Consider the following 19,552-nt stretch of genomic DNA (forward strand, 5'->3'; position numbering starts at 1 on the left):
ATAAAGTCCATAACGATCATCTAAAAAGTGAATTCATTGCCGTGAAATAACATCATCATCATCACTCATCATGATCTTTTCTTTTCTTCATTCTCCTTTTTCGATTCGGAGAAATCATAAAGTTTTTTCGTCGCCCTCTACCTCGAGATTGATTGTGCCTTATCCCTTCCTTGCTAGACCATTCGATTCTGCATCGTACATCCCATGATCACCGGTACCTCCCCCACCGAACGCTGGATCAGCTTTCTTCTCCTGCTGAGCAGCGGTAGTGGCAGTTGCGGCTGTGGACGTAACGATTATCAGCATTGATCACTGAGTCGTTTCCACTTTTTGTGCAGATTGTTATATGTAGAAGAATCAACTTACGATCTCCGATACCTGCTCTTGTACCCCATCCTGTTTCGTGTAAAGTGAACAAAGCGTATAGCTTCATGATGGCGCTGAGCATTGTATCCAAATCAGCTGGACTGTCATAATCATGAAATTTAAGGACAAAAAGCAGCTTACAAGTAATAACCAAACAAGATCCAAGCTGGGACGTAGATGATGTGTGAAGGTCTGTACCATAGATGGGGTAGTAATTTGGCAGTACGAGTGACCATGAGCCAGACGAGGTACTATGGGAGTTAAATATGAATTAGCCATAATCCATCTCATTCAAGGATATCGTCCATAGGGCAGCGAATGAGATTTATACTCTTACTCACCGAAATGACGATCTTCCAAGCTGGTAAATGATAACCTCCATCTTCCACATTCTTCGTCGATTTCACAATCAAATAAATGACCAACACCGGTCCAACCAGTAACGTCAAGGGATTTATGAATTTATCAATCATAGTATAAGCCACATAAGGATGTTTGGTCCATACGTATCTCTCTGTGAAAATCGATCTGAAATCTGATCTCCAAGTATTTCTAGTCCATCTTAAAACCTGTTTCAAAAATCTCCAATTAGGTTTCATTGTCGAAAGTAATTCCGCCTCTTTACAAACTTGAACGTATGTATTCCAACCGTGAGAGACCATCCAACGAGTGAGGAATTTATCATCACCTGAATTGAGGTGATATTTACCCAGCCAAAGATCATTCGTGAAACCATGTAAGAAATCTGGATCTTTCAAAATAACCGTTCGATAGGCTGCTGTACGCCCAGACAAACATGGTATACCGCCGTCTATATGTGTCGAACTTGCAATTTCAATATTACGAATTGTTAATCGGAAAGCAGCCAATACCTCCCATATGGTCATTGAATCACCACATGGTTTTACCCTTTGGGAAGTACCTACACCTCCTACTTGCTGATCTTCGAAACATGCTAGAACGTAGGGTAAAAGGGTCGGTGGCCAGATCGCATCGTCATCCGCGAATACAATGATGTCTGTAGTGGTATTTCGAATTCCGTGAGCCATCTGTAACCGTTTGTTGGCGAAGGGAACTGTTAGAACTCGGATTCGCGAGGGGTCGACGGAATTGGCCAGTTCTTGAAGGGGTCCAACCATCTTGTCCTCAGTGACGATGATGATTTCTTTGGGAGAACCTTCAAGCCATGAGAATGCTGCTTCTGTATACGTGTAACGTGAGAGTGATACGTCAGCGGTGTTACTCCACATATTTGTGGAGATGTAAACATCATGTTAAGGACAGGATAGATGCTGAAAGTAGGAAAGACCTCGTTATGATGCAAATGTGTGCGCCGAGAAGTGAGAACGTATTTCACCCGATCCAGAGATATAAGAAAACGCTTTCTCGTATGCTATATACACCTCCAAGGTGAATGAAGGAAATCCTCACTCACCCCTAAACTCCTCTCCTGCGTCAATGGTGGGAACGATAATCGTGACATCCTCTGCTGCTACATACGTTGGGTTTTGTGGTAAGGGAATTGGTCGATAGGCTGCTCTGGCGAGTAATCGGATGATGTACCACAGGTATCGGTAGAAACTGCAGAGTACGATGAGTTAGCATCTATGTGGATATCTCCTGAGTCTGTATATTGACATATTCAGAAGAACACAGAGAGAGAGAGAGTCAAACGAAGAGAAGCAGGCAAATAGAACTCACCCTATCACACCAAATGGTACAACTACATATCCCATATCAAACAACCCATCAGCAACATCCCCTCATGCGTTGGATGATACTACTTACAGACTGGGAATTTATCTGCTGTGAGATATAACATCGTATTATATCTTTAATACCTCTTTCTTTCGATTGGTGGGTCCAGATTCCTTTCTCACACTCCCTTCTCTTCTTCTCCCCGTAACTTGTTTAGGCGATAAGAACGGATGTAGAGTAAGCTTGGACAGGACTCCGCCGTGGGTGAGTCAAAGTCGAACACGTATGTATATATGATTATATGCTATAGTATGAACAAAGAAGTACAAAATGGATAAACAGTGGAGAAAGAAAAAGCACGAATCTAAAGTGTGAAAAGAAAGAAGATCTCCCAGATCACGCGTAACAAGCCTCGCCCAAACTAAGCCTGCGCACTATAAACCTAAGGACTAGAAGACTAACGATCCTGCCCCGCGTTTATGCGAATGCTAGTTCCTTCCTATTCTTTTGTCGGTAATTCCTGATTGAGTATCCGTATGTATCTCTTGGCGAGTCAAGAATAGTTCCTTTATCTATATTTTTTTCGCTGCTACGAAAGAAATGGATGCTTTGTATCGACGAGTACCTTGTTGGATGATGGTCTTCATCGTGATCATCTCTGGAACTTGAACTCAACTTGATGTCACAAACCCTTAAAAGCACAGCTTTGGAAAGTGTTGAGGCACAATTAGAGGAAACGTATCGACATTAGAAAAATCATTAGAAAGTACGCGCTTGATTTTCAGTCATTTTGGTAATGAATCGTAATGACACCAAATCAGAATGAGTTCGAAGATGCATACTTATCTGCCAGTAAAATAAATCTGCATCAATAGCACCAAGCATACCAAGTACGAGTCATACATATACCGAACCTAATCAACCCAGAGAGAGAAATCGAGAAACAATCTATCTTCGTATAATTTCCTTGTCCCAATCCGAACATCGCGCTCTATTTCCTAGTCACCGTAGCAGTGATATACCCACTAGGATCAGCCGTGGGGTGGAACACCTCTGCACCTCCCTCGTATCCTAAACCATTATCAAGCTTGAAAGCGGACAAGTTTATTGGGCTGTTATAAGTGCACAATCTTAGCTTATGCTCATCGTGTATCATTTGACCAAAACTCACATGTAATGCTTGTTAGGTAATTGCATGGAAGTTTCTTTAACTGCAGGACAGGATTTGAGGATGTTTTGCATGGTTATGTACATTGTTGCCTGATATTTGCAGAATCGCATCAGTATGGAATCGCAGAGAGAGTGTGTATGCGAGAGAAGAGTGGCGCTCACCTGTACACTTGCACTTTCATCCTCAGCAAAAGTCTCCAATACATCTTTCCTGATTTGACTAGTCAACTTGGGGAAATTGAGTTCTTTTGCGATATCACTCAAGTTATCGATGGTCAATGGAGTATTGGGTGGGAGGGCAATGGTAGACTGGATTGATACGGAAGTAGAGAAGATTCGATCGGATACATCTAATAAACGACAACAAGACAGGAGAAACACGTGAGCAAGGGGAATACGTCAAAGTTCAGGTTGCAGATGAGAACTTACCTGCAAGTGTGGTGAATTCATCTCTGTAGAAATTCTCAAATGCCGAACCACTAGTTTTGAGTACTAGCATAGGTTATCAGCACATTGTTTCGAATCATTACATATCTTTGCCGATCCGTGCGAAGTATCAATGTAAACTCACCAAGTAAATCTTTCATACCAACTTTCAAATCCGCTTTAACACTCTCCTTGCCACCCGAAGCATCTACTACACATTCCACTAGGGATTTCTCATCGCCATCTCGGATAAAAGACCATTTATGGGGTTTACCATTTACCTATTAACAAGTAAAATCAGAACAGTCAGCTTCTCACATGTCCTGATACGGGGTTGGCCTGTCCGAGGAGTTAGGTTGATAGCTTACCTCGATCCTTGACCATTTGAGTTGTTCGATATCGATAAACGCTTTTGAGATATGAGCGTATTTCGTGACAAAGTGGAGTCCTAGGTGTAAAGCGAAGACGGGTGCGTTCAGGACGTGAGGTGAGGTTTTGGCGAAAACTAGGGAGATACAGCACGAGGCTCAGCTTTTGACCGTCATCTGGATTTCAATGGTGAGAAGATGTCACGACTTACCGTTACATGTGTTCTTGACTATCACGAGCGACAAATGCCATCAGCATATTGAAGTGACATAACTGATTGAGATTAGAACGATAACTGACCACTATCAGTAGCTACCACTACGGTGTTATCGGCTTCGGTGTAAGAAGTTTCGATATCCCCTTCGAGTAGAGCTATACTCATTCAGACATCAGCTCTTGTGTTCCTCTGATTTGGTCGGAAAGCTTGTGTTTAGCTCACCTCTTATAACGTATTCGACGATGAAATGTTGATCTCCCTCTCTGACCACTCTAGCAATCTTGACTAGTTGTTTACCTATAGCCATGCAATGCTATCAACGTACAGCCCTCTTGGTTTTGATAGCCTTATATCAAGGTCAGAGGAGTATGTGCAAGAGACACTCACCATATCTGGCAGCTGAGAGATAACCAAGATCTTGTGAGGTGGACATGATGTTTCTTATATCGGTGAAAATTGGGATATGAATAGGATATAAAGACAAAGGAATACTGGGGAATAAATTTGTTAGAAGGGAAGACTTAATGAGTTATATATACCTTGTGAACTGTTCTTTTCTTCTTCTTAATTCTTTGCGAGTATTCCTAATTCATCCTATCTGCCCGTATCGTCTTTCTCTCTCTTTTCGATAGGTGGTGCATCGTATCGTCCTTATCTCCCGACGTTATCGGATGAGCAACAAAACTCAATACCGGGCCATTTCCGTTGGAAGTAAGTCAAGTCGAGTTCAAGTCACGTGATATAGTCTAACGGTTAACAGCGCTGGTGTATAAGCGGTCAGTGGACGAAACAACAACCAAGCACAAAGTCAATTCATCGACTTGTATCCCGTCTTTACGTTGTCAATCCACCCAAAAACAGTATCATCTGACATCTTAATCCTAACTATCAATATGCTCTCACCGATTCTTCGTACAGCAGCAATGTCCACCACTCGCTCTCAACTCAACGCAGCGGCTGCCACCCGACTGTCTTCGATCCAACGACACCTCTCGACTTCTCCTGCCTCGAACGGACCGAAGATTGAGAGATTGACAGTATTCGGAGCGGGGTTGATGGGCGCTGGTATTGCTCAAGTAGGAGCGCAGAGCGGGTTGAAGGTGAGCTATCCAATCGATGGAGAGGAAGGGTAGCTGACCAGATATGGGATACAGGTTACGCTCAGCGACGTGACTGATAAAGCACTTGAGTGCGTACATGCGATTTTCTATCAGCTCGACTCCTATGTCTGATCTACTGGAGAGCTGATGACAGTATATGTAGGAACGGTCTAAATATCATTTCAAAATCGCTGTCCAGAGTGGCCAAGAAGAAATCACCAGATGATATTGAAGGATTCACCAAGAAGATCATGGATAATATCGAGACTACTACTGATGCGTGGGTATCGGTCCATATCAGCTAGATGGTATATGGCGGAGTGAAGCTATATAGCTGATGAGTTGTATGGTAAATAGTGGTAAAGCAGTTGAGAACACGGATCTGGTGATTGAAGCAATTATCGAATCTATCAAAGTCAAGCGTGACCTGTTTGGTTTCTTAGATTCGAAAGCCAAGTGAGTTAGACACACCGTACTGTACTGTCTTATCACGTAGTAACCTCGAAATCGTACATTGTTTGTATATGAAGCTGATTTATGGTACGACAATAATTCAATTAGGTCAGAATGTATTTTCGCTACTAATACTTCTTCGCTGTCCGTCAAAGAGGTTGCCGAATCGTGTGGTAAAGAACGACAAGAGAGGTCAGTCAGCTGGATCTCGTGTCGATTTTGAAAGGTATATCACGGACCAGCTGATGTGTATCAAGCAGATTTGCTGGATTACATTTCTTCAATCCCGTTCCAGGTAAGTTACATCACCGATTGTAAAGTACACAGCTCTTCACCTAAAGATGGATAAGCTGACATGGTGTGATTTGACTCGATTAGCAATGAAATTGGTCGAAATTATACGTACACCGCAAACTTCAACTTCAACATATGAATCATTGAAGGAAGTCACATTGCGAATGGGTAAAGCTCCTGTCACGTGTAATGACACTCCTGGATTTATCGTCAACAGGCTATTGGTACCCTACTTACGTGAGTCGTTGACTTGAATCGTATGTGTTGAAATTCCGCCTGATGAGATCGAGAATTGTATAGTCGAATCTATCAGAATGGTCGAACGGGGAGATGCGACTCCGGAAGATATAGATACTGCTATGGAACTAGGTGCAGGGTATCGTAAGTCTCTTACTCCTAACTATCGGTTACCTTGCTTGGAAGCATGTGAAATTAGCTGACTTGGTGAGATCAATTTGTATAGCTATGGGCGTAGGTTCAGCTAATCCTTCAATTACCATGAGGAGTGCTTGAAAGCTGATTCACTGATATGAATAGCCTTTCAAGCTTCTTGATTTCGTTGGATTAGGTGAGTACTTTCGCTAATAAATACAACCTCAACCATGTGAACATGTCATCGAGATACCTTGACGGGAGCTAAGACCCATTATCGTTACAGATACAACCTCGTACATCGCTCAGGGATGGCGCGAAAAAGCAGCGTCGGGTCAAATTTCCAAAGAACTGGTCGAACCTATTGAACTGTTGGAAAAGCTGGTTAAAGAAGGTAAATTGGGTAGGAAGAGCGGTCAAGGTTTCTACGAGGTGAGTAAGGCATTGATTGGCAGTTGACTTTGATGAGTAATGGAATGAACCGATTACTGATGGGTTCTGTCCGTTTAGTACGAGAATAAGAAATAGGCCAACGATGAGATGACCTATGGAAGAGACAGTGAACATAACACGTGATACATTTTCGATGTGTAATAGTGATTTTACATATTGTTTACGATTGGTATGAAAAGTACAAATAGTACAAATACAAGTAGGAGTGAAATTACAACTCATAAGTGGTACTCGTACAAACTGTCTCTTGTTCACTTTCGTACATACTGTGGATTGGTGGATTGATGGCAATGCCTCGGATCCTGGGCTGATCAACCTCCACAACCATTGAAAATCTAAACATCCTTAAATGACCCTCGAAAGATCGATTGACACTCTTGCGATGATAATCGCACACCTCGTTTCTACCTATCCCAGACCCCACATCCCTCCTGATCCCTTACTGACCATTTCCCTCTCTTTATTCTCAGCTAATAATTTCGCTAAACCAGATTTCTTCTTTTTCTTACTATTCGCACTTGCACTTGCACCGGCACCCGTAGCAGGTTTTTTACCACTGCTGCTGTTGACGGTACTGATGGGTTTTGATTGAGGAGCAGGATAGGCGGGTAAGTTGGGGGATGAATTGGGGATATGTGATAGGGAAGGACGAGAGAGTAGTTTTGGTGGATTATTATCTACAGCTGGCCGTGTGCTTGATCGATCGGTATTGTTGGAATGTATATCTTGTTGAGGAGTTGATACTGGTTGAACATCTGAATTTGGATTTGATTCATTCATTTCCTCAGATCGATCGGCAACGTTATCTTTACTATGTTGTCCTTTTTGCGACTTTGATGATACTTCAAATTGCTGCTGCTGCTGTTGCTGCTGCTCGTCCCTCTTCATCCTCCTAGTTCTCCTCGCAGGTGGATAATCCGCCAAAGTGCTCTTATCAGATAAAGGTTTCTTATACATCTCTCCACATGTCCCACATATCCCACCTTTCCGTTTACGTTTCTTTATTGATTGTTGAGGTTGGGCACCTCCCAGATGAAGTCTCAGTCCCCCACAGAGATTGCACCAATCGTCCAGGGATTTAGCCGTATACGATGAAGACGTGGGGACGGATAGGGATAAGCGTACCCTAGCGAGATGGAGGGCTGCAAGAGGAGGGGAGATGGGTTGGAGGAGTGGTGGGAGGTTTAGGAGGTGAGCGAGAGTTGGGTCGGGCGGCGTGATGGAGGAGCTCATGGTGATGGAGATTGGATCTTTATCTGCGATAGCCACGAGAGATAGATTGACGTGAAGAGGTATCACCAAGATAAGTGTACAGGAGGTGAAAACAAAGTGATAGAGTCCCAAGTGGAGGATCGGATGTAGTTGAATGGGTTGGGTGGCAAAAAAAAGAGATCTGTGCGGTCCTTACCGCGGACAGACTGACCAAGGAACTAAATGAGATGACGATATAAAGAAATTTGCGATTATGCATAGCCTTTGGTCAGTCAATTGAAAAGTTGGACGAAAATGGCCGACGCGACGTGGTCAATGATAATAACAACGAAGACAACGACAGCAACAGCAACAGCAGTTTCAAAAGCATCAGCAACGACAAGTATCGGATCTACAGCCAGATCTTTTTTGGTATATTGTCATCGAAACTCAACCGTAATCAATCTCGCCTTGTTCTGCTTATTGTCATCTCCGTGAAACAGCAAAATGTCCAGGAAGTGGTTTAGTGAGTAACATGACGTTTGAAAACGATGGATTTTGTACTGTGAAGTATAGGTGAGGGCTGACTGATGGAAATACCTCTGCCTGCTTCGATTCTTACTTTCAATATTACCAATGATCGCACTCTTCCTTTGCGACGATACATTTCAAACTTACCTACAATCTCACGTCATCCAACGGTTTATACGGTATAACCAACAGACTTGGAAGCTCAAACGGATGATGCTATCTTCGGAGGTGTACGTACCATCCTCACTCTGATATAATGTGATAACTGTACAACGGGGATCCCATCTAAGTAATGTTGTTGATGAATACCATATAGAATCAATCGGCTTATTCAAGCTTGGGATTGACGAGGACTCAGAGATTAGGTGGATTTGCAGCTTGTGAGTGAGGATTTCCATCACAGATCATGCATTATATATTTGATATTGATGTACATTTCGAATATATGAACAGGTTATGTTGGTGGTTTGGGTATATCCTTGTTGGGAGCTATATTATTGTTCTTAGGTGCAACAGGAGCATTTGCAAGTAAGTGTGTTTTTGTGTATATCCATCATCAAATGACCCATGTCAATTTATGTCGTCTTGTGGAAATCCAAATCCCATGTATGTCTGCGTGTATGTCTGCTTATGCATACCCTTTCCACAGCTCTTTTCGCAGTAGGAGCGATCCTCTCCTTGGTCGGAACAGGATTCTTGATCGGTTTCAAAACGCAATTAGAGAAAATGTTCAAACCCGTTCGAGTCGTTGCGACCGTCCTGTTATTCGCAGCGATAGTCATGACCTTCGTCAGTGCGTTCGTGTTGCCTGCTATACTTTGTATTGTCTTTGTGATTGTTCAGTATCTCGCTTTTCTATGGTAAGTCCACGGTTCTTCAAAGCTGAACAAATCTAAACAGCTAGAAAAATATTTTGCATCAAGACCTTGAGACAAATGAGCTGATATCGTCGTTTGTAGGTACTCGCTTTCGTATATCCCTTATGCCCGAACTGTGAGTGATCTGGACTGAGATGGTCAGCACGATGTGTATTGACCGTACATGCTAATCTCTTGATTGTAATCTTCGTGCTTAGCTCGTCAAAAGCTGGGTTGGAATGTAGATATGATATCAAGTATCCTCTCAAACCCCAACAAGCATCGATATTTTTTTCTTTTACTTACATACGAACCCAATGACCAGTATATGATCTTTTCTTGAACAAAAAAATACCAAAAACAACGCCAAAAACACGAACAATCCATAATTGTATATGATTATGCAAATAACCTGATCGTCTGCGATTATAGTTTCAGGTTATTTGATTAAAGCGTCAAATACACCATGAAGTGAGGTTGATGCATCATATTATCATAGATTTGTAAGCAGAACCTACACATATGTGTGTTACAAGTACATCAACATCAATAACAACATCATGCGATCACTCCTTCCCAACATCCCATTCCCTCGTTCCTCCTTTCTTAACATACTCGTACCCCTCCAGAATCCCACTTTTACTGACTCCCACTCCACCTTCTTTCCTCAACCCACCATATTTCTCTTCATCCTCTCTTTCTTTCTCTTTCAACTTCTGTTTCTCCTTTCTTTTCCGTTCTTTACGCTTCTCTCTTTCATCCTCTGATGAATCGTATGACGATCCCCTACGTCTTTTACGTTCTTCTTTCCGTTTCTTCTTATCTTTCTTTTCAAGTTTGCGTGAGAGGTCATCAAATCGATCTCGATCAGGAGAGAGTCGACGGGAGGGGAGGACGCCCAGGGGTGGTTCGGAGATCGTGTCCGATAATGTAGGTGATTGATGGCGTTTCTGTGTCATAAGGAATTTCAAGTCAGTCATGATCCATCGGAGAGAATGGTTATGATAAGTCACCTTTCTACCCTTCTCCTTTAATACCGCCAACATGTTATCCCACCCCACATCAGCTATCATACCCTCTTTAGGGATAGGTGCGAAATCTAGTCGCGGATCATAAGTCGAGTTAAAGTACTTGTCCATCTTGGATATTGGTGCAGCAGGTGGATCAGGTGAAGGAGAACGAGAAGGTGAGGGAGCTTTTGCAGGATCTTGTGGTTTATCTGCACGCAAAGCTAATCTGCTCTGCCTATTTGATTTGTCCGATATGTCTGTATTCGCTTGTCGATCTTTGCGGCGCGATTGTTGTTCAGTCAATTCATCTTCTGATCTATGATGTCGAGATCGCTTCTCGTCTTTGGAACGATCTCTATCTCTGTCTCTCTCCGTGGATCTATCGCTCGACCTATCTCTATGCCTATCCCTTGACCTATCTCTTCGCCGATTACGATCCCTCTCATCCTCGTATCTCCTGTATCTCCTTTCGTCATCCTCACTCTGCCTCGTGGACCTTCTTGCATGACCATCTTCATCATATCGGTTCAGACTTCTATCATCTCGTGCATCTCTACTAGGTCTATCATCTCCCCTTCTAACATGGCGATCCTCCCTCTCTCTTTCTTTCCCCTTACCATTCCCATTCCCATTCCTGCTCATATCTCTCAACGCTCCGCCGAACATCCTACTTCCTCCTATCCCCTTTCCACTTCCACTCGCACTTCGTGATGATTCGCCCCTGGCATCCCTAGCAGATTGAGCCTGAGCTTTGAGTAAGGCTGAATTATGTCCATCGACCGTACGTATCACCGAGGCTAAGAATCTTTTGTTGGTCTTGGGCAGGGATGGATCCGGACTACAGGTATTACCATGTAATATGTATATTAGCTTGATATCATCATGACCTCGTGCGAGTACATTCTGTAGATGCATTTGTGTGAACTCACGATCCATTCCTATCTAGTGAATTACCCAGTAGACCGGTCAATCCCAATTCAGACCATTTCAATTCCCTCGCTTTTGCCTCTTCAGCTAGTAGCTTGGCTACATGCGCATCGAGGTCTGTATCGGAGATGGTCGATGATATACCTGCTGCTGCTCTTACTAAATTGTTCACCACGCTGTTGAGGGACATGGCGGTGGGTTGTTTCAGCAGGTTTGGATCTTGACTATGTGCTCTGTTAATCCTTCATCCTGGTTGTTTGTCTGTGACGTTGAGCGAGTTGGGTGGCAAATCACCTTTGAACTGAAATGGGATAAATTACCATAAACCCATAATACAGACAATGCCTCCACGTGGTCCCAGATATGAGATGATTCCTTCTACGCGTTTTGACGAAATACCATGAAATGTTCAACTTTCATAGACACGGATAATTCCAACATATTCCAAGCTGTTTCATACACCGTTGACAATCTCACCATATCTCTCGCAATAGCTCAATAGTCACGAAAGAGCTTAGGAATACCATAGACTGGACCAGAACAGTCAAACAACAGGAGAGTCAACATGTCAAGCAGTATCGAGCTCATCAATCCCCGAGCGGAGAGTATCCGTCGTACTCAGGCTTTACAGGTGAACACTGTGAGTAGAGGTCAACTCTTGCTCTTTACCAGCTAGCTCTCTGATTCCGTTCACATGAGCATCTAGCTGATCATCTTCCTGTGCTTTGTAGGCCGGTGCAGTTGGTCTTGCGAATGTCGTCAAATCCAATCTTGGTAAGCTAGCGAACCGAGCGTATAGAAGGTGTTGGAAGTTCATATACTGATGAAGTGGATTTTGAACTGGTAGGACCAAGAGGTACGATTAAGATGCTTGTAGATGGATCAGGTCAGATCAAAATGACCAAGGTGAGCTGCTGCAAAGCGTAGTCCGTATATACATAGCTGACACACTGTATGTAGGATGGAAAAGTATTACTGTCAGAAATGCAAATCCAGGTAGGTTTAGCTGTCAAGAAATGAGACAGGATACAGATTATTGACTTTGAGAGCGAATCTAGAACCCCACGGCAGCTATGATAGCTCGTACTGCCGTAGCTCAAGATGAACAAGTAGGAGATGGAACTACCTCAGTAGTCTTGCTGGTCGGAGAACTGTTGAAACAGGCAGATAGGTATATTCAAGAAGGTGTACACCCTAGAGTGATAGGCGAAGGGTTTGATTTAGCCAAGAAGGAAGCTTTGAAGGTGGGTTGCATCTATATATATACTCAAGCATCCATTCTAGCAACTTCTATCCGGAGTGATATTGTCAGAGCTAATACTCTACGATGTGATGTAGTTCCTTGACGATTTCAGACAAACTCCCACAATGGATCGATCCAACTTAATCTCCGTCGCTCACACATCCCTCTCTACAAAACTCCATTCCAAACTCGCTCACAAACTTTCTGCCGACGTTGTCGATGCCGTATTGGCCATCCAACCGCCCGAAAATGAAGATGGCTCTAAGAGGGATCCAATCGACTTGCATATGATCGAAATTATGAAAATGCAACATAAGACTGATACCGACACTACTTTAATCAGAGGTTTGGTATTGGATCATGGAGCTAGACATCCAGATATGCCTAAGAGGGTTGAGAATGCTTTTGTGTTGAGTTTGAATGTTTCGTTGGAGTATGAGAAAACGTGAGTTACCTTTCCATTGGACGGTGGCTGTGTCACCTTATCTACCGGGTTACTATGATATAAATGTTTTTTTTTTTTTTTTGGATGTGTTATGCTGATAGTTGATTGTGTGTCCGTAGCGAGGTAAACTCGGGATTCTTCTACTCTTCAGCCGAACAACGTGAAAAATTAGTAGAATCAGAACGTCGATTCGTTGATGCAAAATTACAAAAGATTGTGGAGTTCAAGAATCAAGTTTGTGATGTCACTGTAGGATCGGATGAGAAACCTAAGAATTTCGTTATCATCAACCAAAAAGGTATTGATCCGATGTCTCTGGACGTTTTGGCGAAGAATGGGATTTTCGCTTTGAGGCGAGCGAAGAGGAGGAATATGGAAAGGTGAGTTGGATTTTCGTCATGTCATATGATAAATCACTTGTTTGGATTATCATGAGACGATTTCTTTCTGATCGTGAAATATGCCTGACTGATTCTGCTTTTCTCTCGATGTTAGGTTACAATTCGCTTGTGGTGGTGTTGCCCAAAACTCTGTTGATGATCTCACCCCTGATGTACTTGGTTGGGCTGGTTTGGTGTACGAACATACCCTCGGAGAGGAGAAGTATACTTTCGTGGAAGATGTCAAAGAGCCAAAGAGTGTTACCATGTTGATCAAGGGTGAGTGAACAGCAATACGACGTAGTTTCATCCTACACTTGATCGACCTCCCTCTCTCTTACATATTCGAGACATCCCTCTCAGAAAGAACCAGCTAATATGTACACACTGTACAGGTCCCAACGCACACACCATGACTCAAATTCAAGACGCTCTCCGAGACGGATTCCGATCCGTGAAAAATGCCGTCGAAGACAACTCCCTAATTCCAGGTGCGGGCGCATTCGAAATTGCCTGTTCAGCGCATTTACAAACTGCCCTCAAATCTACTAAAGGAAGAGCCAAATTGGGTGTATTAGCATTCGCCGAAGCTCTTTTGATCATTCCCAAGACTTTAGCTCAGAATGGTGGATCTGACGTACAAGATTCGATTGTCGCGTTACAACAAGAACAAGAAGAGACGGATGACCCAGTAGGGTTGGACTTGAAATCGGGCGAACCTATCAATCCTGTTTTGGAAGGTATTTGGGATAATTATAGAGTAAAGAGACAGATGTTACATGGAGCGTGAGTGTTTCTGAACCATAGGCCATAGAGGGCATTTTTGATGCTGATTGATGGTATCATCTGAATTTAGTGCTACGATCGGTGTGAATTTGTTGAATGTGGATGAAGTGTTGAGAGCTGGTAGATCATCGTAAGTATTTTTCGGCTGATTCAATAATTATAAGCCAGCCAATCAAGCTGATATGATTTGATGCAACTATAGGTTAAAACCTGAGGGACCTGGACCATAGATCAATGATTGTTAATGATGGATTCCAGAAGGAAAGCGACGACGAAAACAAAATATAAATACATATACAAGATACATAACGTGTAAAATGCATATCTCTTATTCTCATATAGGCATCAACGGTACATATAGCATGCTTGGTATAGGTGAACTGGTTCATGAACATTGAACAATGAAGTAAAAAGTGCAGAAGTCTTCCTCAAAGATAGCGCCTGAGCAGATCAGAATTCGGACACGGATAGATATCTACTCTGATGGACCCGACCACTGGGAGACTAAGTCCATAATCCCGGCATAACGCAGTCTCTCGCTTTCATCCAGCACCTCTCCATTGTCCTCATCTTGCCCTTCGCTGGTCTGTTGTTGCGTCCTGAGTGATAGACCCACAACGACATTCCTTCTGCCTTGTCCAGAAATTTCCAGAGCCCAAAATATCAATGTTGCTATCTGCGTGATGTACAATTCGTATAATGTAGGATTAGGCGGTGAACCCAATAATGGAGTGAGAGTGAGGGATGGTGGAGGCGTAGGAAGGATTTCCAGTATGTCTAAAGGGGATGAGTGACCGTTGATAGATTTGGAGGATGGTTTGGGTGGGGGAGGTAAGGGGATATGAGGAGGGAGTGAAGCTTGTGTCTGATAAAAGATTGGATATCAACCTCTGTTCTCTTCTCGAGGGGATCGGTTACAAATATATGTAGAACTTGGATTGCACTTGATGATATATGAGGACTCACTAAACATCCTACTTTACCATTCTGAGTCACTATCACTAGTACCCTATCATCGAATGTCTGTATCAATAGCTCGGTGTCCACACCACATATAGACTGGCGAAGTTGAAACGAGGGGATCGGAGGGGGGTTTGTTGACGAGGAAGACGTGGTAGGAGGGAGGACTTGATGTGCTTCTTCGAGGAGCGATGACATATTGGAATGAATCTGTACGATGGTTGCACTCTGAATTTGCGGATGCCTGGCTGATCTGCTTGATGTGACTGGCTTCTGATACACCTGGCGATGGAGAATTATGGGCCTTTTCATATTCAACCTTCCTCCTACAGGATCGTAAGCTGGTATTTATGAGGGATGGACAAGTGATGACGTGGAAGATATTCAGATATTTTACCTCCACTTTCGAAAACATTGCAGCTACATGCTTTACTCCTTTCTTTCTCTCTCTCTCTATTCCTCTTCTCCTGTCTGACACATACTCGATTAAATCGCAGACTCCATAAACACCCTCTGGAATTGAACAGATGACCTCACCAGCTCCCATTAATCCCAGAGATACGACGCCGATATGACCGAAACATTCGCCTCAGCTCTCAAAACCCTACGAGACACCCTTCGAAATCCCAATTCACTCTCACCTGATGATCTGGCATTCCAACTTTCCTCCGCCCTCCAGTCCCACCATATCCATCCTTCCTCCATAGCACCGGATCATATACCCTCAGAAGACCTTAGGTCAATCACGAGGTACCTACCGTCCGTACAGGATTTACTGCTCAACCAAATCGTACCTACTTTCTACGATACTCTTAACTCCCAAGACCGACAAAATCTGAAATCATTCTTCGTACCTGCCAAAACCCCCGATGGGCTCCAGATACGTAGAAGTATAGTCCTATGCTCGTACACTACTCTACCGACGTACTTGAATACACCTAAGCCAGGACTAAATGCTATAGTCAAGCCTGCTCGCAAATTCCTTCTTGATATACTAGAAGAGCTGGTAGGGATATATGGTATAGATGATCTGTATTATTCGATATACAGCCAAGATAGTAAAGGAAAATCAAAAGAGGATGGTACGAAGACACTTCAATGGGAAGAAGCTACAAGGTCTTGCGTGGGTATACCTGCAAAAGTGGGTAATGCAGTTGGAAGCTGGAAGGCAGAGGGTGGATTGGTGGATGTACAAAAGGCATTGGAAGCCAGGTGAGCTATATGAATTGCTTAAAATTGGGATAAGATAGCTTACATGCGTATCAGACTGTATTTCCATCGATTGATCGTCAAGCTAGAAGGTCTCATGTTTGAGCTCTCGCACAGTAGCGGGTCTGGTAAGCTCCATATCCATCCACTGCTTACTGATGGTGATTGCTAAGAGGCCTGTCGTATGTCACAGCAGACACCACACCTATACGATTTGTATTCGAGAAGCTATGTGCGATTGGGCTACTTTCTTCATCACCGTCATCAGGGGACTCGAGGATCCCGTCAATGTTCCCATCCCTCCTACCTCCCCTATTACAACATTTACATCCCGCCTTGGCATCATCTTTACGACCCTATCCTGCAGAATACCTACCCTCGATATTCCTCCAGCTACCTTCCTCGACTCTGGCATCTTTCGTCGATTCGCTAATCACGCATCTTGCGTTTAACCTGATACCACCTTCATCCCCTTTGGAGCCAGATAAACCAGATAATCGCATCAAGCGCTCTGTAGAGGTATTGACCGGTGTTATAGGATATCCGAAACTAGGCGAAGAAGCTTGGGATGCTGTACTTCGCACTGTGCTAAGTGGAAAGAGCAGTATGAAACTGAGTGACCAAAGAGACCAGGCTAGGAATAGACTGATAGTTGGATGGATCGCCAAGAGTGGTGAAGATGGTATGTCCAGCTAACTTTCGCGGAGCGAGGTGCCTCTAGCTGACAAAGACGGTATAGGGATCAAATCATTTATCGGAAGTATTTCAGAAGCTTGGACCGATCCGAAATACGTCAAGTTCACTTTATACAGCCAGCAATTCAGTAAGTCTGCGACAATAGCTCATCTGTGAATTTCAACTAATATTCGTCGCACATTGGTTTTCAGATTTAACGCATATACTCATTCTTGCCTTGTCACTTCTTCCACCTCTATCTCCTTGGCTCGTCGCTCTTTCCCATCGGTCCAGACTGATCATGGCATTCCAATCGTATCTGTCGCATCCTGACGCTTCGATACGTCGACTGGGGATGTTAGTAGCTGAGATTATAAGTCAATTGACTATTCCAGAGGACAATACCGTAAAATCTGAGATCCAGGTGGATGAAGAGATTGAGGATCTTCGAAAAGGTCTAGAAGATGTTGGTACTGATGGGATGCCCAAGATGAATCAGAAGAAAGCGACAGGCGGGATGAAGAGATTGAGGTTTACAGGGATCTGGGATGGCAATGGCGAAGGTAGAGAGGAGTGTAGATGGCTAAGAAGGATCATTGGGGTTAGAGATGAAGTAGCGGTCATCGACGAGACTGAGATTGGGGAAGAGTGGCTCTTAGGATGGAAAGAACAAGATGCAGATGTGGGAAGTACGCCAGCAACATTACCAGTATCTCTACAAGCCGAGTCACAATCACCTAAACGTGGCAGAACTACCGCGCCGAAACAGCCCAAAGCATTATCAAAGTCCAAACCCAAAATCGTGATGCTCGATCCTGACCAGCTTGACGATCCTATGGAAGGTTATGCCTCTTCTTCTCCCTCTTCATCAAGATCACCTTCACCTACACCCTCATACCTCGAAGAAGTAGCTGCAGACCCATCGCTGGCCATCGATGCTACACAAAAGAAGAAGGTGACCAGACCTGTATACATACCTCAATTGGTAGCATTGCTGAAGGAGAGGGATAAACCTGAAAGTATAGAGATGGGTTTGAGATTTGGGGAAGGGTTGATTCGAGCGAAAAGGGAATTTGGAACGGAGTTAGGTGAGTCAGAAGGTTTGAGCGAAGCTCCGCCAATATACTTCAGCTGACAGATTCCTTAACGAACAGCTGAAAATGCTGTTGCTGTCGCGCTGATGACACTGGGACTGAATGATCCGTTCAACCTTGAGGGATTCGATGAGAAGCGTCAGGGGATAATGAACGCTTTGGCTGCATGTTCACCCAAAGAAGTGGCACCGTGAGTGATTTCAGCTCAATACGACGACAGACGGATCGCTGATTTCTCGCATGTAGGTTCCTCGTCGAACAATATTTCAATACTCAATATTCCCTTCAACAAAAATCTGCGATTCTCACCGCTTTAGCGATGGGAGCTAGGGAATTAGCTGGACTAACCGTGCCTACCCCGCCTACAATCAAGAAAATTGACTTCCCATCGAAAACTCTACCTCCGTCTTTACACAAGAGATACCTTACAATCGCTGATGTTCCACCTTCTCGAAGGGAGACTATTGAGAATGGTCAGTTGGAAGAAACGATGGATGTAATGAGGAACAAGTTATTATCCAAGGGAGCTAAGAAGGGGGATGAGGTTCCTGAAATAGCTAGAGAAAGGAGACTGAAAGTTGGAAACAAGAAGAAAACGTTAGTAGCTGAATTGGGAACATTGAAAGACTCGCAGATGATCTCTGCTACGGCTCAGAGTACCACTGTTTCGAAACCTATTATAGCATATAAGGATATTGCCGGAGAATACTTTGTCATGCCTTTGATTAACAGATTCTGGCAGTATTATAAAGATACTTCACTTAGGGAATCACGCGGTGGGGGAAGAAATGGATATAATGGTACGGGTACAGGGATGATCATGAGTCCTCTAGGATTAGAGAAATTCTTGATTACTTTGAGTGTACTCTTACATGCCTCGAGGCATTCGCCTGTGTTCTTGGCTGTTTTAGCTCCAGAAGCTTTAGAGTTGGCTTTAACACTTGGAGTAAGATTTACCTCGACTAACAAGATCAATAGTAATGATGATGATAACAATCTGGAAGGAAGTGATTCACTGGTTGTCGGCTCAAGTTTAGAACTTTGTTTGGTGGTTCTGGATACATCCTACGAATTGGATGATGGAAGATCGCTCATGATGGAACGATCGGACTTGGTGATGGCAGTAGGCGAATGGGCAACGACGATCTTCCAAAATGAAGTTGAGGGGAATCGAGTGAGCGGTGGACAAGGTGGTAAATCTGAGGGAAGGATAAAAGCAAATGCGGCTGCTGTGGTTTTGAAAGTTGGCGAGGTGGGTGAGAAATGGGGTGGGCTGGGAGTGAGGTTTTAGCAGAATGACACATCGTACATGGTAGATATTGTATG

At 43.6% G+C, this 19,552-nt stretch overlaps 9 protein-coding genes across 9 annotated transcripts; 4 read left to right on the forward strand and 5 right to left on the reverse strand.

The window, feature by feature from the left end:
• Nucleotides 1–159: 159 nt before the first annotated feature.
• On the reverse strand, nucleotides 160–2,188 carry L199_005137 (uncharacterized protein; the record flags this gene model as incomplete). The annotated part of the gene is made up of 7 exons (XM_064890852.1): nucleotides 160–281; nucleotides 367–440; nucleotides 508–617; nucleotides 708–1,567; nucleotides 1,802–1,947; nucleotides 2,068–2,089; nucleotides 2,155–2,188. 7 exons carry the CDS (start codon nucleotides 2,186–2,188, stop codon nucleotides 160–162), a joined length of 1,368 nt encoding a protein of 455 aa, XP_064746924.1.
• Nucleotides 2,189–3,055: 867 nt separating this feature from the next.
• L199_005138 (urate oxidase) lies at nucleotides 3,056–4,679 on the reverse strand (the record flags this gene model as incomplete). Its single annotated transcript, XM_064890853.1, has 10 exons — nucleotides 3,056–3,176; nucleotides 3,236–3,324; nucleotides 3,397–3,584; nucleotides 3,664–3,726; nucleotides 3,806–3,941; nucleotides 4,029–4,165; nucleotides 4,241–4,258; nucleotides 4,330–4,401; nucleotides 4,469–4,543; nucleotides 4,634–4,679. The coding sequence occupies 10 exons, from the start codon at nucleotides 4,677–4,679 to the stop codon at nucleotides 3,056–3,058; spliced, it is 945 nt and encodes a 314-aa protein (XP_064746925.1).
• Nucleotides 4,680–5,139: 460 nt separating this feature from the next.
• Nucleotides 5,140–6,993, forward strand: L199_005139 (uncharacterized protein; the record flags this gene model as incomplete). Its single annotated transcript, XM_064890854.1, has 12 exons — nucleotides 5,140–5,346; nucleotides 5,401–5,435; nucleotides 5,510–5,626; nucleotides 5,704–5,802; nucleotides 5,908–5,991; nucleotides 6,060–6,094; nucleotides 6,178–6,330; nucleotides 6,394–6,474; nucleotides 6,557–6,564; nucleotides 6,631–6,661; nucleotides 6,752–6,897; nucleotides 6,976–6,993. The coding sequence occupies 12 exons, from the start codon at nucleotides 5,140–5,142 to the stop codon at nucleotides 6,991–6,993; spliced, it is 1,014 nt and encodes a 337-aa protein (XP_064746926.1).
• Nucleotides 6,994–7,326: 333 nt separating this feature from the next.
• On the reverse strand, nucleotides 7,327–8,151 carry L199_005140 (uncharacterized protein; the record flags this gene model as incomplete). Its single annotated transcript, XM_064890855.1, has 1 exon — nucleotides 7,327–8,151. One exon carries the CDS (start codon nucleotides 8,149–8,151, stop codon nucleotides 7,327–7,329), a length of 825 nt encoding a protein of 274 aa, XP_064746927.1.
• A 465-nt stretch (nucleotides 8,152–8,616) lies between these two features.
• L199_005141 (uncharacterized protein) lies at nucleotides 8,617–9,742 on the forward strand (the record flags this gene model as incomplete). The annotated part of the gene is made up of 7 exons (XM_064890856.1): nucleotides 8,617–8,635; nucleotides 8,833–8,870; nucleotides 8,957–9,020; nucleotides 9,094–9,168; nucleotides 9,290–9,500; nucleotides 9,600–9,633; nucleotides 9,716–9,742. The coding sequence occupies 7 exons, from the start codon at nucleotides 8,617–8,619 to the stop codon at nucleotides 9,740–9,742; spliced, it is 468 nt and encodes a 155-aa protein (XP_064746928.1).
• Nucleotides 9,743–10,063: 321 nt separating this feature from the next.
• On the reverse strand, nucleotides 10,064–11,624 carry L199_005142 (uncharacterized protein; the record flags this gene model as incomplete). Its single annotated transcript, XM_064890857.1, has 3 exons — nucleotides 10,064–10,447; nucleotides 10,511–11,345; nucleotides 11,437–11,624. The coding sequence occupies 3 exons, from the start codon at nucleotides 11,622–11,624 to the stop codon at nucleotides 10,064–10,066; spliced, it is 1,407 nt and encodes a 468-aa protein (XP_064746929.1).
• A 375-nt stretch (nucleotides 11,625–11,999) lies between these two features.
• Nucleotides 12,000–14,518, forward strand: L199_005143 (T-complex protein 1, zeta subunit; the record flags this gene model as incomplete). Its single annotated transcript, XM_064890858.1, has 11 exons — nucleotides 12,000–12,074; nucleotides 12,166–12,208; nucleotides 12,282–12,340; nucleotides 12,395–12,430; nucleotides 12,493–12,678; nucleotides 12,773–13,122; nucleotides 13,242–13,502; nucleotides 13,618–13,781; nucleotides 13,898–14,288; nucleotides 14,359–14,418; nucleotides 14,491–14,518. 11 exons carry the CDS (start codon nucleotides 12,000–12,002, stop codon nucleotides 14,516–14,518), a joined length of 1,653 nt encoding a protein of 550 aa, XP_064746930.1.
• Nucleotides 14,519–14,763: 245 nt separating this feature from the next.
• Nucleotides 14,764–15,446, reverse strand: L199_005144 (uncharacterized protein; the record flags this gene model as incomplete). The annotated part of the gene is made up of 2 exons (XM_064890859.1): nucleotides 14,764–15,153; nucleotides 15,255–15,446. The coding sequence occupies 2 exons, from the start codon at nucleotides 15,444–15,446 to the stop codon at nucleotides 14,764–14,766; spliced, it is 582 nt and encodes a 193-aa protein (XP_064746931.1).
• A 373-nt stretch (nucleotides 15,447–15,819) lies between these two features.
• Nucleotides 15,820–19,517, forward strand: L199_005145 (uncharacterized protein; the record flags this gene model as incomplete). The annotated part of the gene is made up of 7 exons (XM_064890860.1): nucleotides 15,820–16,460; nucleotides 16,515–16,585; nucleotides 16,651–17,139; nucleotides 17,197–17,280; nucleotides 17,345–18,220; nucleotides 18,287–18,416; nucleotides 18,473–19,517. 7 exons carry the CDS (start codon nucleotides 15,820–15,822, stop codon nucleotides 19,515–19,517), a joined length of 3,336 nt encoding a protein of 1,111 aa, XP_064746932.1.
• Between the last annotated feature and the right edge of the window lie 35 nt (nucleotides 19,518–19,552).

The sequence above is a fragment of the Kwoniella botswanensis genome, chromosome 1 (genome assembly GCF_036426115.1).
Source record: "Kwoniella botswanensis chromosome 1, complete sequence".
Taxonomy (NCBI): domain Eukaryota; kingdom Fungi; phylum Basidiomycota; class Tremellomycetes; order Tremellales; family Cryptococcaceae; genus Kwoniella; species Kwoniella botswanensis.